Source organism: Sebastes fasciatus, chromosome 2 (assembly GCF_043250625.1).
Source record: "Sebastes fasciatus isolate fSebFas1 chromosome 2, fSebFas1.pri, whole genome shotgun sequence".
NCBI classification, from domain to species: Eukaryota; Metazoa; Chordata; class Actinopteri; order Perciformes; family Sebastidae; genus Sebastes; species Sebastes fasciatus.
The window spans coordinates 21,383,610-21,400,276 of record NC_133796.1 but is presented as its reverse complement, the minus strand read 5'-3'; the positions used below and the strand labels follow the sequence as shown (position 1 = coordinate 21,400,276).

The 16,667-nt window shown below is 44.4% G+C and overlaps 1 protein-coding gene across 3 annotated transcripts in view; it reads right to left on the bottom strand.

Annotated features, from left to right (window-relative positions):
* Nucleotides 1–16,667, bottom strand: part of gse1b (Gse1 coiled-coil protein b) — a 192,392-nt gene that overhangs the window by 27,280 nt on the left and 148,445 nt on the right. For all 3 annotated transcript variants that reach the window (XM_074613835.1, XM_074613824.1, XM_074613845.1), the window contains one exon: nt 2,440–2,637. In XM_074613835.1, coding sequence (XP_074469936.1) covers nt 2,440–2,637 — 198 coding nt within the window. The remainder of the gene's footprint in view (nt 1–2,439; nt 2,638–16,667) is intronic.

Below are 16,667 nucleotides of genomic sequence, written 5' to 3'. Positions count from 1 at the left end.
ACAAGCTTATTTCAGCCTTAAGGCCCTCCCACACCAAGCCGACGATCGGCCGTCGAACAGTTTGGAGCTGTCCGCGAGCATTCGTCGGCTCTAGTCTGCCCGTGTTGGAAGTTTTTCGGCCAATTCAGCATGTTGAATCGGCGGCGGTGCCCGTCGGTGAGAAAAATCACTCTAATTGGCTGTTCAGCTTAAATGAATCAGTGCACGAGAAGAGAAACAGATGTGAGGAAAGCAAGCCACCGAGTAAAGTCAAGAGGAAAAACACAGAAGGCTCTTCTCATTTTTCATCTTCATCTCATCTGATCATTCCAGTACACAGATATTTTCACAACAACATGGCCATCTGGAATGAAGCAAAGTGGTGAGTGAAAGTGGTGTGAAAATGGTCGGCAAACGCCGCTTTATTTCAGGTATGTATCATAACAACGGCTTGCATATATACGCCGTCCTCAGCCTTCCGGTTTCCCTTTTTGAATGACGAATACAGACCACCTCCGCCTGCTGGTGTTGAGAGTTATTTCATCTATTGCAGGCGCAGAATGTACGAGCTAACTGGCCGTCAGCTGTCGTCTTTGTGGTGTGTTCGAGTTAAACTTTTTGGCCAAGACAAACGCGATGTGAGGCGACTCAACGGGCGGCCTTCGTCGACGCTAGTTCTTTGATGTCGGGTTGGTGTGTCCCCAACTTTAAAGGAACAGTGTGTAGGATCTGGCGGTATCTAGCAGTGAGGTTGAGACTGCAACCAACTGAAGCCTCTTCCCTTTGCCAGGCGTGTAGGAGAGCTACGGTGGCCAACGCAAAAAACGCGAATGCCCCTCTCTAGAGCCAGTTGTTGTGAGCGTAGCGTAGGTCATTCGGAGTAGAGCCAGCGCGTAGAGTGTGTGTGTACGTGGGAAGTGAGTGGTGAAGCAATAGAGAGCGGCGGCGACGGCAGTGAGTAATGTTATCGACTAATATAATATTACACTTCTGTCAATAGATCCCCCTAATTGTTACACACTGACACACTGGGATAGTTCAGGATTTCTGACTTAAGGTCGTATGAGTTAATGACCACTAATTCAACCACCTGATGCTTATTTCATATTCTTACAACCACAGGATGGAGCTCTGAGAGTTCTATGGCATGTTTCACGTGTGTGTGTATGTAGACACTGACAAGGACAAATGTATGAAGGGGAATTATAACACCATCATGCACACATTGACAAGCACACCCGAGCGTTCGTGCACTCACACGCAGCACATTAAGTGGGTCAGCTAGAGTGGCTCCTCTTCGTCCCAGTATCTCCAGGGACACCAACTAATTCAATCCTGTGTGGATATCATCCCATAGCTATTAGCAGTTCTGCACTCAGCTACACAAACCGGCCAGGGAACATGGCACAGTGCACACACACACATATATGACACCACCCCTCCCACACACAGATACAAACAAGACCGAATGTACAACAACACACATACAGAGTACAGGAAGTACAGAACACCTAATCCATCAGGTTTGCAAGTAAGGATCAGGGGGCTGGGCGATGTGTCCAAAATCTTCTATCATGATAGAGGTCATTTCATATCTCGATAATGATATTTATCACGATTTAGCATGTTTTCTGTGAATTCAATAAATAAATAGTACATGTGAAATAGCCACATGGTAAAGCCTATTTTTCTATATTTTTCTATATCTTGATAAAAACAATATAGAAAAATATATGCGATAGACATTTTTATATCGTTTTGACGATATATATCTTCATATTGCCCAGCCCCAACTGGATGTAACAATACATTTAGCTCTTATTATGGTTTTATACACGATAGGGTGCTAGGATCATGGTTTGATATTATCATAATATTTTAGGCAAAAGATTTTGCAAATAAGATTAAAACATACCGAGACAATTCAAAACCAATCTGAGAGCCATAACCTGTAAATTAATTCTAAAATTGGTTAAAACACTAAATTTCATTGCTAATGAGCTTGTACAGTAGAAGCTAAGGATGCACCGATACCAGATCGGATATCGGGCCGATACTGACTTAAATAGCTGGATCGGATATCCATGACAATAGGGCCAAACTATTCAATTTAATTCTATGTTTATATACTATATATACTGGATTTTTAATTATTGTTTAAGTTTTGACCAATTGCATTAAAAAGGTTTACACTTGAATGCAATTCCTGTTGATTTTAAAGATGTTTTATCAAGTTGCCAATGTTGATTATTTTAATAAAATTCAACAAAGGTATATATATGTATTTATTTGTTACAGTTTGTTTTACAAAGTTAAGACAGCAATGTTTAAGTCAAGCCAGATGTTGAGAACACAACTGTGCCTATACTTAATCACATACTAATTATACGGCCTAAATGCTGCCATCCAGCAGACTTATACTTGACAGTGTCATGAATGTCACCGGCTGTGTGGCTTTACCTCGAGGTTCTTCAGCCTGTTTTGCCAGTTTACGGAGGGCTGCAGCAAATCCAGAGTGAGCAGACTGGGTAGCGGGGCTTCCATTGGCTACGATGGAGCCGTTGAGAGGCGACGGGGTGAGGGGGCTGACCGTCGCCGTGGTACGGGTCGCCGTGGAGATCATTCCTAACGATGGTGACTTTGGCTCATGGCTCATGCCTATAAATGGACAAAAGGGAGGAGAATGGGAAAGTTTTTATAATCAATATTGCATCCAAGAAGAACCAACAAAACACATGAGTCAGTAAAAACCTTCAGTCCTATATAAACGCATATACTGCAAGAAATATGCAAAGACCAAGTGAAGCGCATAGCTGTTTCCTTGGACACAGAGACAGTCGGGGCAGAGTGTGGTGCTGGGTATCTGTTTGTGACAGCTGGGGCTGAGGGGCTTTGGTTGTAGGGTCAGAGGTGAGAGGTTAGGAGGGCAGGTCACCCTTCCCGTGCTCAAAGAGCTCCAGTCTGGCTGCGTGTCTGCCGGAGGTCCATGGGCACAGAGTTTACACAACACCACTACTGTGTATGCTCCAACACTACTAGGGTGACTTTATTTCTTAGTGTCAGTATATTATAGTAGCGTAGATGTTAACAAATTCAGCGCAAACACAACCATTGCCGTTCCCTGTTAAAACGTGACAAATTAGCAACTCGTTGGCTCCCTCACATAACTATCACTTAAGAAAAAGTGTCCTTTTTATATTGCGCTTTATCCAATTAATGCTGCCAGGGAGGTGCTACTAAGACCCTTCTCTAATCAGGAAGGAAGAGAATTATGTCAACACTGTAAGAGGAAATAAACTGTGATGTTTAAAATACTGCCAGCTGGATATTTTTTAAATTTAGACAATGAGTTTTGAATGAATCTTGGGATTCTTTACAGAGTAGAGACTTACAGAGTATAAAAGAAAACCTTCAGTTCAACCCCCCAAAAAAATAAACGTAAATGCTACCTTGTAAAGAGATCTTTACTCAACAGAAAGTGAAAATGATGTTTTTTTCATGTCATGTCTCTTTCAAGCCTCGTATTTATAAGAGCTTTGTGGTGGTTGGAGGCGGAGAGAGGGTGAGAGGAGGGTTGAGACGGCTGTCCCTTTCCTTCCTGTGTATGTGTGTGTGTTGAAAGGTGACACCGTGTTGACAGCCCCTCGGTCAGTGGAATCCCTAAATGCCAGAACGGCGTGTGTGCTTGGGCAAAACACACACACACATTAAGGTTGGCTCAGAGAACAGTGTAAACTCAGACTAGTTTGTGTGCGGCAGAGGTATTAACCGTTACATCAAAACACACACACACACACTCTGGGGATTGTTCAGTCCTCCTTAAATCAACACTCAAAGTAAACTTCCAGCTAAAACAACGACTTCTAAGACAAAGACATTCTCGCTGAAATAAAAGCTGCTTACTAACAGTATATCAATAGCACAATTAGATAAGTAGGAGTTATATCTGGGTTTACCCCGGAGGCTGAGAGGGCTATAAAAAGATCATGTTGCCTCCTGAGAGGAGACCAGAGGCACAGCACCAAGTGTGTGTGCGTGTGTGTGTGTGTGTTTTGTTTGAGTGGACACACACACAGCGGCAAGTCAGGCATGAGAGAGTGAACATTCCCAACACCTCTCGAGTTGTCCTGCCTGTAACCTCCCAGTTACCCAGTGCACTCAAAATGAACCCGGCACACAATTAATAATGGGATCAACAATGACTACTGTCTGCAACACACACTACGCCATTGAGAGACAACACACACACACACACACACACACACACACACACACACACACACACACACACACACTAACTGCCCCAGTCCAGTAACGTGACTTTGTCAAGACACTACTGCTCCTCCCTCTTTCTCTAGAGAAAGTCAGAAAAAGTCCGAGAGGCGACTCAAAGAAATACACAAGGAACTTTTTTTTCACCATACTATAGAGACCGAGCGCGCTGTATTTAAAGCCTGTATCAACCACACACAGAAAACCACAGTGCACACATGCGAGTAACACAGTGAAAGAAGAGACACACAAGCTTGACAAATACAAACACATATCCGGAGGTCTGGCAGCAGTTCATGACCCCCCCCCCCCAACTCCCTCATAGATTAAAAGCGTGGCCGAAGCTCCTTACTGCACAAAGGAGTGGAGCCGCCTGGATCCCCCATGGCTGCATCTTCACGTTGAGCCCAGCCCAGCACACACCGGCAGCCACCGACAGGACACACACCATCTTCCTGCTCCCCTCTCTCTTGCTCTCCGTCTATCTATCTCCTCTCGCCCGTCCACCCTCTCGCTCTCCCTCCCTGCCTGCCTGCCTTCCTGTCTCTCTCGCTGCCGCTCACAAAGACCGTTTAGAGCTTATCTAACAAAGCAACACACCACACACGCTGCCTATCTCTCCCCTCCTTGCTCTAGCTCCCTCTCTCTCTCTCTCTCTCTCTCTAAGTGAGAAAACAGAAATTCTTAGCCTAGCAGCTGCTGCGATGTCACATGACCTCACCCACCACCCTCTCCTCCCCTCCAGCCCTCCCTTCTCACACTCTCCCTCACTCCTCCTCCTCCTCCCCTCTCAACCTATAATTCCTCAGTCATTTGTAGATAACAGACACAGGCATGCATGCCCTGCCAAGGCGGGCGGGAGGAGGGGGAGGGGAGAGGAGAGGAGAAGAGGAGAGGAGCTGCTGAGGAGGAGGAGGAGGAGGAGGAGGAGGAGGAGGAGGGGAGAGTGCTCAGCCGGTCACAACATCTGACCCCATTGCTGGGGAGCGACAGGCAGTGTGTATGTATGTGTGCATGTGTATATAGATGGATGGGGGGGTAGGTTAAATATGTGAGGCGCCCTTCCCTTCTTGAGACACAAAAAGAAAGAGAGAAGGAAAGAGAAAGAAAGAGGACATGTCCTGGCCTGTGTCAAGCCCGACAGCATCGAGAGAGAGAAAACCTTTTGTGGTAGAATATCTGCCTCAATTCAATTCAATTTGCTTTAATAGCATAATTGTTCTGTAACAACTGAAGATGCTCATCAAGAAAAATTGAAGTAAAAAAAGGCAACCACAAGGCAACACAAAAAGGTAATGAAATCCAATCTCTCTAAATAAACCTTTACCATTTCATACAAACAAGGAAGTCAACAAGGAATACAAAAAACGTGCAATCACAGAGGCTACACGGAAAAAAAAACATGCACTACAATTACGAGGGGTTCTTATCAGGGTGGAGGAGACAAATGCGTAATAGCTGTCGGAGGTGGAGGGCTCAGGAAAAGGGTAAAAGCGTGGGTTTGACTTCCCCTCTGTCCGTCCTGCTGTCATTGCAGGGGTGTGAATGAGTCGTTTCTTTAGTCATTTCCTCCTTCCGTCACTCGCTGCTTTTTCTCAGAACAGCGAGGGAGCGAGAGCGTTGACAGGGAGAGAGATTATCTTTGGGGTAAAGCTGCACGGTGGCCAGCATTGTGCCAAAGGCCACCTCTCGACAAAGCTCCTTTCTGTTCCTCAGGACTCCCCTGAGGAAACACAGGACCGCCACACTCTCCTCCGTCTTTGTCCCTCTCTTCATGTCTAGCATCACGAGGATCACTCTCAGAGTGCCTCTTTGATGTTGATCTTGCCTGTCTGAAGAAGCTTGTATGAAGCAACCACAGCATCAAACCATACAATAACATATATAAAAACCATGGCAGGGTTGGGGCTGAGGGGGTTGCAGGTGTTAACATAGCTTTCCCAAAAATAATGCTTGTTCAGTCACCCTCTGCTGGTACTCAGAAATACAATTGTGGCTCATGAGGCGTCCTGGTCGGCGAGGGGTTGACCAACTTTGTTGTAGGCTCGCCGTGGTAGTCGATGTTACGGGTGTTACACAGTGTTCAGGCACACCGCCGTTTTGCTTCTTTATAGAAATAAATCCCATTTAGTTCATTTTCGTGTATCAGTGCTGTGTTATCAATACATAGTCAGACGACGGACGCTACAAACTGAAAGTGAAAGTGTCAGATTTCACACACAGGACAAGAGAGAGTTGACAGACAAGACGATGGCGGAGGACGGAGCGGTCACAGCGGCGCCGGGTGGAAACCTACAGCCCCACAGGGAAAGCTCTACCGGAGAGGTCAGACGGTAAAGATCAAAGTCAGCGCTCTACATATATTGACCGTCATCTTTTCTTGTAAAATGTCCGGTGTAAACAGTAACACCGGTGTTGGCACAAGTTTATTAACCGGTGGCAAAATTTCCTCACCATCACATCCCTTCTTTGTTGCATGTCACCCTCCATTTCTCTGCTGTCATTTCCTGTTAACCCTCCACTGTCTCTCCAATAAGAGGCAACGATGCCCAAAACATACAAAAAGAGAAGAGCAGCTTTACTAGCAGTACGCTAACCTCTGAAAGCTAGTGGCTTACCAGTTCAACCACAGGATGGTTAAACACTTACTACTTCAAGGCACTGAAGATTAAAACATGCACAGCAGGATTAAGTGGAAATCAATGATAGTATTAAGGTGACGTAGGTGTGCATGGTCTAACAAAAGAGAGCTCTCTGATTCCACTTTTTCTTTCTAAATCAGAAAACAGAAGCCACATAAGTCAAGGCTCTCTTTTCAGATGAAGTAATGATGAATAGCATGATCTAAGCAACCCAGGATGAGTAATGTCTTGTGAATTTCCAGATAAGTGAGCCTGCCTGCAACTCTTAGCATCACTCAGTTACAACACACTTGCTCGGTATTTCAGGCTCTACGTTCTTCAAACATCCAGCAGATGGCATTGTCTCCCAGTTAATCAGAGGGAGTCCTCTGTAGATGAAACAGCACATGTCACAGCCCTTTAATCCCGGGATACACAAAAGGAAAATAGATTTTAAATGATACTGCTGTGGATTATTAGAAAGGACAAAGGCCGCATCTACTTGCAAGGTTTAGAACCGTAATGCAAAAGTCTTAATACATATGAATAAATTAGACCTGTTGGCACCGTAGCAAACATTAAAACACTTTTGCCGACAACCTAAGGGGTTAAAAGGAGTCTGTTACACACCAAGCTTCCTGATGCAATTAACCCTTTGAATGCCGTTACGCCCTAAGGGAAAACAAAACAAAGCCCTGAAAGAAAAGGAATGTAGATTACAACAAACCACACACAAACATGATCCCGCCCATACACACACACACACACATACACAGAGCAGATTGACTGCTAAATGGCATACAGTAAACACACCGTTTTAACACCCCGCTGGGAGCAAAGCCGATCACTAACTCCCATAGTCAAACAAATACACTGACACACACACAGTTCCACCCTTTTGCTGGTTGGAATGCAGATTACTCTCTCACTCACTCACACACACGCACGCATATAAAATAAATCCTCTTGGCTCCTGTATGCCCCGGCCAGCAGGGAGATAATGCAGTGGCAGCTCTAGCGAGTGGTTAATCTTTAACCAGTAAGGGATTTGCCTATCAGCTCGTTAAAACTAGCAGGGCCGTGCTGCTGGCCCATCTATCTGATCCAGCCACCAACCTGGCTCGGTCAAGTCCAACGCAGCATGGACTGGAACTGTACCGCCTGCCTACTCTGTGTATTCATGCTTTGCTTCACTGGGGCAGCAGATGCCTCTTTTCCAGTGGCTTGGTATAGCACACTTTAGTTATGCCACAATATTGTGGTGCTGCTTAGGAACAGAGCCAAGCCGGTCAGTGTCTGCCCTCAAATGAGCAATAAATATGTCACCGTAATAAAACTGGTTGGCTCAACATGTGTGGTCAGGCAGGCGACTAAAGCACCATTTCTAAAAGTCTTGCTGTGCTCAGCTTTGAATACTTTTGTAGCACCGGTGTAACACAGCCTCTGCGGTTAGGTGTTTTGTTCCACTCCTACATTCCTGTTGTTACTTTCCTTTAACAAATTGCACCCTCGCTGTTTCCTGATCATCTTCTTCTTTTCTGTTCTATCAGAGCTTACTACAAAACAAACATTTACCACTGCTTCACATTAAACCGTTTTCACCTGCAACCTACTGGAAGGCTTTTATTGTCAAGAAGCTACAGGAAGTTCAGCTCAATTTGAATAGCAAACGAGTGATTTTTTTTGTCCGTCAGGAGACCAGTTTTAAATACCGCAGGGATGAATAGTAAACAAGAGGTGGAGTGAACTGGTTAGGTGAAGAGCTGAAGGTCACATACTCATCATCAAGATAAGCAACACCTTTAACCATGCCATCTCGTCGTAGATAAGAGGAAACCCCCGTATTGCTCAGATCACAAACTCTGATCTCGGCTGCTCATGATAGCACAGCGCAGGTATTCAAAAATGGACGCATGACTCAGTGGGAGAGCATACTTCAACCAGAGGACACAGGTTCAAACATCCACCCTGCTGAAATTACCCAGAATAAGTAGCTGAGCCACAGATACGGGAGAAATTTAGAGTCGGCTTGGTGAGTACATGTCATCATGAAGGGTTGACTGACTTGCTAGCTGGCTAAAGATGTGCTGACAGGGGGATGAAAAGGATGTAAGAAGTTCAGCATGAAGGAAACTTTTCACAAAAGATAGAGATGATATAATAAGGGTGCCTAAAATACCAGCAACGTGGATGAAACCAACCTAGCAAAACAGGATGTAATATGAGCATAATAGCCACTACCACAGCCACATCATGAGAGTGCTTCACCCTTAAGTGAGCTTAAAAAAATGACACCTAGTACTGACGGCATTGACAGCAGGGAACAAAACTCTGTGGCTGACAAAATCAACACGTGTGTGATATAGTGTTTAAAAATATCACTCAAGTACTGTACCCATAAGCAGCCTTTGACGTTGTGATAAAAGAACAAAAGATGATCTTCAAGCTGGACCGGCAGGCACTCCAAAAAACAAAGTAAAGGTAGTTCACGTAGGTCGAACCAGAGAGCAGGAACCTAACCCTCAAGAGCAGCCGTAAAAGCTCATACACATGAATGCTAGGGCTTCAACATAAAGTGTAAATAGATGCATGTCATGATCTCTGTCTTGAAAACACATAAACCTGCGCACGCATGCGCACACACACACACCCACACCCACACACACACACACACACACACACACACACACACACACACAGTATCCAGGAGCACAGCAGGATAAACCTGCTCTAGTAGTTCCAGATTTGTTTGACTTCTGAGATGAGATGTCAGAGCAATCTACCCTCAGGCTCTGTAGAACGGATGTGTATGTGTGTATGTGACGTGCACACGCACACATCTGCGGCGGGTGCACGTCTGTGCGCATGCGTGCCATCTCTTTCACTCCATACCAAAGAGAAATCCTAATATCAGAGAAATCCTGAGACAGCGGCACAGTGGCTGCAGAGCGGCGGAATCAAAGGCGACAATTCCACTGGTAAATGAGAGAGAGAGAAGAAGAAAGGAGGGGGAAAAGAAAAGGGAGACAAAGGGAAACATGGGAGGCAGAGAGAGAGAGAGAGAGAGAGAGAGAAAGAGAGCAAGAGATCAATCAAGAAGCCGAAAGAGAGAGAGAGAGCGAGAGAGAGAGAGAGAGACTGGGAGTATTGCCTGTGTCTGAGCTGTCATTATACAGCAGGCCTCCATTATGGAGCTACAGCAGAGAACAGAGTACATCTCCCTCTGACCTGGCTCGCCATCACTGTCTTCAACGCACACACACACAACCACACACACCTCTGTGCAAAGAGCAAAGAGAGCAGTCTTCCTGTCTTTTACCTTGTGTGGCTTTAAATGATACGGCTGTGTATGTGCATGTGCGTGTGCATGTGGGCGCACACCTTATTATTCATCCCTCACCTCCTACTTCTCATCCTCTCCTCCCGAACCCCCCCCTCCTTCCCTCTCTCAAAAAAAAAAACTGCCTGCCAGCAGCTTGCAACAACAACACAGAGATTTCAAAAGACCAGCCGGCATCTCTCTCCCTATCTTCACCTTCCTCTCTTTTATTCTCCAACACATACAGCCACAGAGAAGCAGATTGTGTCTTGAGGGTAGGCACGAGCTGAGATGATTTTCTCTCCTCTCCTCCTCCCTGCATCCGACGACTCACCCACCCCAACAGCGCCATTTCCTCTGTCTGTTAATTACATAGCGGCTGTGGTAGAGGTTGCTGGGGTTGTGTGTGCGTGCGCGTGTGCACGCATGTCATCTGGGGAGTGTGTGGCTGTGTTCTCGGAGACACCAGCGTGGGCGTATGACAGAACAGTCTGGTTACGCTTCACAACGCTGCTTAGAGAGTGTGAACACACACATGCAGACACACAAACACACATAAGAGCCTTCTGTCTGTGTCTCTGGCTCTTTGTGGTCCATGCCCCAGGAGTCAAGCTGCTGTCTGTATGGCTGTGCCCTCTGTAGCCTCTCGCTGAGGGGGACAGAGCCCGGCCGCTCCCCTGATGAGAGGTCCAGCTTCAGCCCCAGCCCAGCTGTTCGACTGAGAGAGGAGAGTCAGCTCTGACTCACCGTCGTCATCATCATCATCATCATCATCACCGGGTCCTGTCGGCTCTCTCTTTTAATCAACCTCACCTGCTACAGAGACAGGAAAAAGTGGCAGTGTGGCCCTTCCCAGCAGGGCAGGGAGATATGACAGATGTTGCACATCTCACATGAACTCAAAGCACAAATAGAAGCAAACACGTACAAAGAAGGATCCGCCACGGAGCTCATCTTGGTTTTCTGTACCTGCGATGCTGTTCGGTGCAGACAGCCCACACAGACCTGGATAAATTGTATTGTTCTGCACTGTAAAGCTCCCAGTGCCTGGGGACATCACTGCATGCAACATATTTCAGTTATCATCATCTTTCAACTTCCCCCCTCCTTCTCTCTTCATCCCTCACTCTCTCCTCAGGAGATGAGCGCTGTTTTTGCCAGCTCCCCTACATGCACCCCTCTCTTCATCCTCTGTTCAACCTCTCTCTCCCCTCTATTCTCTTTTTCTCTCTGTGATGTACTCTGCTGGGTTGTGGTTGCCTAATTAGCACTCCAAGTGCTCTGCATGGGCCCTGACTCCCAAGCGGCTCCACCGCACACGCACACACACACACCCACACACACACTCACATGGCCTACACATACACAGCACCAACTTGACTTTCCATAGCAGGGTCTGGTTGCTGAGAGTTGCCCTGTTGTAATCTTGTAATTGGTATAATTGGTGTGTTCCTGCTAGTACATGTGTGTGCGTGTCTGAATGTGTGGATGTTGAATGGACTGATGAGTGAACCTCTTTCCTCTAGGCGAGCTGGAGACGACCCGTCGTCGCCATGGCCACACACATCTCAGTGAATAGCCATAACGACGCAGAGCTGAGACCCGTGGTGATGTCTTTTATTCTTTTAAGTATTTGACTAGTTATTTGTAGAGTAGAAGCTCATCGAAAACATTTTACTAATTTACAACATTTTAAGGGTCAAACCAGATTATTCTGCTTCTTGCGTTTCTGAAAATCTAATTTTTAGAATAGGATTACAATTAATTTCAGCATTGGTATTGCTTGGTTGTCAGCTGGAACAGTGGAATGTTTCCCATCGAAATCAGCCCTGCGATGAATAGCACATTCATCGTAGGCCTGATGAGTTGTGCTGACAAATGAATGACCCATTCTTTCCAAAGCACAAATCCTCATGACTTCCCTTGTCTACGCAGGAATCAAGATTTCATTTCAAGATACAAGACACACGCATTACCGCAGATTCCACATGACCGTAGCTTAAAGTAGAGCTGAAATGATTAGTTGATTAATTAATCAACAGAAAGATAATTGGTATTGGAAAGATAATTAACTATTTTGATAATCGATGAATCGTTTCCGTCATTTATCAAGCAAAAATGGTGGAAAAATGCACACATTTCTCAGGTTCCAACTTCTCAAATAGGAGGATTTCCTGCTTCTCTTTAGCATGTATCAGAGTAAACTGAATACCTTTGGATTTGGGACTTTTGGTCAAACAAAACAAGTAATTTGAGGATAACACCTTGTGCATTGGGAAGTTGTGATTGGCCTTTTTTTTCACTATTTCTTTGACATAGACCGAACAATTAATAGAAAAAAATACTCAGATTTATTGATAATGAAAATAATTGGTAGTTGCAGCTAGGGCTGGGCGATATGGCCAAAGTCTTCTATCACGATATAGGTAATTTCATATCTTGATAACAATTTATATCACTATATAGCACGTTTTCTGGTAATTAATAAATAAATAAATATCTATATGATATAATCTATATGAAATAACCACATGGTAAAGCCTATTTGTGTATGCTCCTGTGTGAATTAAATACTTGACACATGGAAAGTACTGAGTTTTTTTCTCATTTTAAGAACTTGAGTTCAAAATTAACATAACAGTTTTAAATGAAATTATAGAGAAAAAAATGACTAAATATAGGCCCAGCCTATATCGCAATATAAACAATATAGAAAAATATATACAATAGACATTTTTATATCGTTTTCATGGTATATATCATCATATTGCCCAGCCCTACTCAAGAGTCCACTCCCAATGAGCAGCATGAGTCAATTTCCAAATTGCATGTATTCAGAATATTTTTTAATTTAATTCTATATGAAAGTCATGCAATAGCTTTCATGTGGAATATCTCCTTCCTGTATCTGTTTAGATTTTGCGGCAGTGCAAAGGGAAAGCACATATGGTTGATGTGAAACTGAGATAAGAAACAACACATATGGAAGATGTGAGATGAGATCTAAACAGATTATTTTTAAAAAGAACAGCGCCCCCAAAAATGGATACCCTTTAGTAATGCAAATACCAGCCAGATAAAACAAGTCTAGTTGGCAACGAGATCTTCTGTGAGAGCACGTTTAACACGGCAACTGTGGCCTCCGCCAACACAGGCATGCAGCTCTGCCCATGAGCAGATTAAAACACATGGCCACAAAACCCACTTCACTTCTTCAGGCACATATCTGACCTTGACCTCATACACAAGGAGGCATGCTAACAAACAGACACACACAATATGACAGTCAGCTGATGGAGCAGATATCTCGGACAGAGAGACAGAGTGAAAGAGAGAGAGAGAGGAAGCGAGAGAGGCAAACAGGCAAACATGTTGAAGAGAGATAGAAGCAGACACAGATAGAGAGGGAAAGAGAGATGATGATGTGATAGCAAAAGAAAAGGCCTTTGTTGAAGAGTAGCCTTTAGCACAATGCTGGGTTATACTGTGAGAGTGTGACTGGAGAACGCACAAAGACAAGACACAGACACACACTATGATACGCACAGAGGAACACACACCAAAATGCTGAATGAAAGAGGCCCTATTTGGTGAGGGCAATAGTCAAGTATGGTCAGTATTGAGTGTGTGTATGATTCGCTTATCTACTGCTCTCATGTTGCCTGTGTTGTATTTGTTTGGCCAATGCTTATCAGGCCCTGGGGTTATGAAAATGACAGCAGCAAACATCAGCTACACAAACATACACATAATCTTAAGATATCTAGAACGTGGTGTAGTCTGGTGAATGTAGCAAGACTGACTTTTATGTGAATGAAAATGTTTCCTTTCTTTAATTTTTTGCCCTCAAGACAATTTAATCCAAGCTGAAGAGTGAAAATACATACAAAGTTAACATTGTGAAAAGGTTGCTGGTAATTACTCCACTCATCACTGTGCTGTGTGTTCCTGTCTGAATGAAAATCACACTGGATACGAAAGAGGCTCGTGTCCAATGCAGTTCAGGGAACAGGTCTTGAAGCATGGGATTTCATGACGACAAAGAAAGGCCAGCGTGACTCTGCCACAACTCAACTGGCTTGCATTGCGAGTCATTTGAACGACACAACAAGTACAATGCTCAAGTTTGGCAAACACAAATACAGAAAAATTAGGAGAGTAACTAACTGTGAAAACAACAATAAAAGCAAAGGTCAAGCCGAGTCAAGAGAAACAGTAAAATAAGTGGTTAAGTAAAGTCAAACAAATGTTGACCTTAAAGGGACTGTATGTACAGGTGTGTGAACAGGTTGTAAACTAACCTAAAAGATGAGACCTTACGCGACTTTCTAGGTTTCCTCTATCAGTCTGTAGACTGCTTTTAATGTGAAAAATGCGGGCCGGTTTTTCCGGGAAAATCCAACAGCTGTGGCGTCATGTGCATGCGCTAGTGCCTTTACTCTCTTCAGCTCTGCTACAGGGCTAACAGTGTGCAACGATAACGTTCGGCTAGATATGGAGTCCGCTATAATGCCAACAAACGACCAGCCCCCACCACAGCTCAGACTCCAACACAAACTCCAGTTATATCTAGTGAAGCCCGTACGGCAAAACAGGAATGTGAACGACGTCGGGGGGAAAACTAGGATCAACATCAGCCGGGCCTTCGATTCATGGAGGGACCTTTGTTTGGTTTTGTGTATCAAAACGGACCCCAAGTTGGCAAAATCTATATTGGACAGATAAGCTAACATTACAGCCAAGCATGTGAAATATATTGTGATTTTGTGGCTTTAGCTGGCTAATGTTGCTAACGTTAATCAACATGATGCCTGTCAATCACGTTCAGTTTTGTGTGTGTCGCCTCACTGTTTTGACCGATGCTCGCTCACGTCTATGTAGTGCAAGCACAAGCACGAGCAACAGGATTGACTGACTGTTGTTGACTTAACAGCAACAGGTTTCACGGTTAACAAGCAATTTCTGATTCTTACATAAAGCCCTTTTAAGAAAAAAACAACAACATAAACTCAATTATCCTGCTCCTGAAGAGAGATGGGTCAAATCAGGTGACCTGGCACCTGTTAACATCTGCCTGCCACACCTAAACACACCCACAGATGAAGATATGAGAGTGAACAAGAGAGAGAGAGAGGCATATTATCTACAGTGGATTCACAAAAACTCCCACAGTACATATACTATACTGCCCAGGTAAATCTAAGCTACGATCTGTAACTGTTTTTACTACTTATCTCTAAGTGAGATGTACATAAAGTGTACATTAAGGTTGTATGCAAAGTGGGACAAACCATTACAGAAAGACTTGATTCTCATTTAAACTCTCATAAAAGCAACTTTTGTCAACAACAGCAGGTATATAGGAACTAACTGTAATAACTGTAGAATATTTAATGCAGCTTTTATTGGGAACCAGCCCTTGTTTACACTACATTACCCGCAAACCTCTTCCCAGCTATCATTACAGATCAGGCCACTGTTTTGGCCTGATATCTAACAAGTTTCATCGCATGTAATTTAATCATCTTCTAACCATAAATTAATGTGGTGTGTCACTAGGTGTGTGAGAGCGTGCCATGCTGTGTGACAAGCAAATAAGCACCACACCCTAAACACCCCCCCTCACACGCATACACAATACCTGAGGGTGAAAAATTAAGTATTGTTTAACGGCAATCCTGGGTGACTCAGGGACATGCGTCACTACAGTTTATAGAGCAGGTTTGGCTTGCTCTCACACACGGAGAGTAAACACACGTGCGCACGAAGTGATAAGCAGCTTTATCAGTGAAATATGGAGCAAAAACCAGTAGGCATGAGAACAAACGTCATGAGCCACCGGAGGTTTTGGGTTCTCCGGCTATCTACTTCTCTATCTAACTTCTTCCTCTACCTGTGAATCTCTCTGTCTGTCTGCCCAACTTTCTGTTCGTCTTCCCTTCAGATAAATACTTTATGACCTGTTTGTTCAGCTGTCTTGACTGGTCATCACATTTACAGCTTACCTTTACTACCCGTTTTTTACACCCAGTAGGGGACGCTTAGACACACACAATCACTCACACTTATTCTCTCCATCCAAAACGAAAAAAAAAAAAAGCATCAAACAGGGCCGGCTGCCACAAAATCTAACAGGCGTACCTGGAGAGTTAGCTAGCTAGGGACACAGAAGAAGAGAGATGAAGAGAGAAGCCGACAGAGATGAAGAGAGAAAGAGGTGGTAGACGAGATGGAGACATGTTGGCTGAGGGAAAATGTGTATTTCCTAAAAATCCAACAGTGGTTTCTCTTCCATCACACAGGCAGACCACACAGCAGCCCAGCCCTGACACACAAAGAAGAGCGATGTGCATGCACTGTGCACCCACATTTTCATACCACCTCAGGACATTGTTGTAATGCTAGTCAAATCCAAGCCTCGCCCAGTCAAACACATCCCATTCTCTCTAATAGGAAACTATGTAAACCCATGCAAA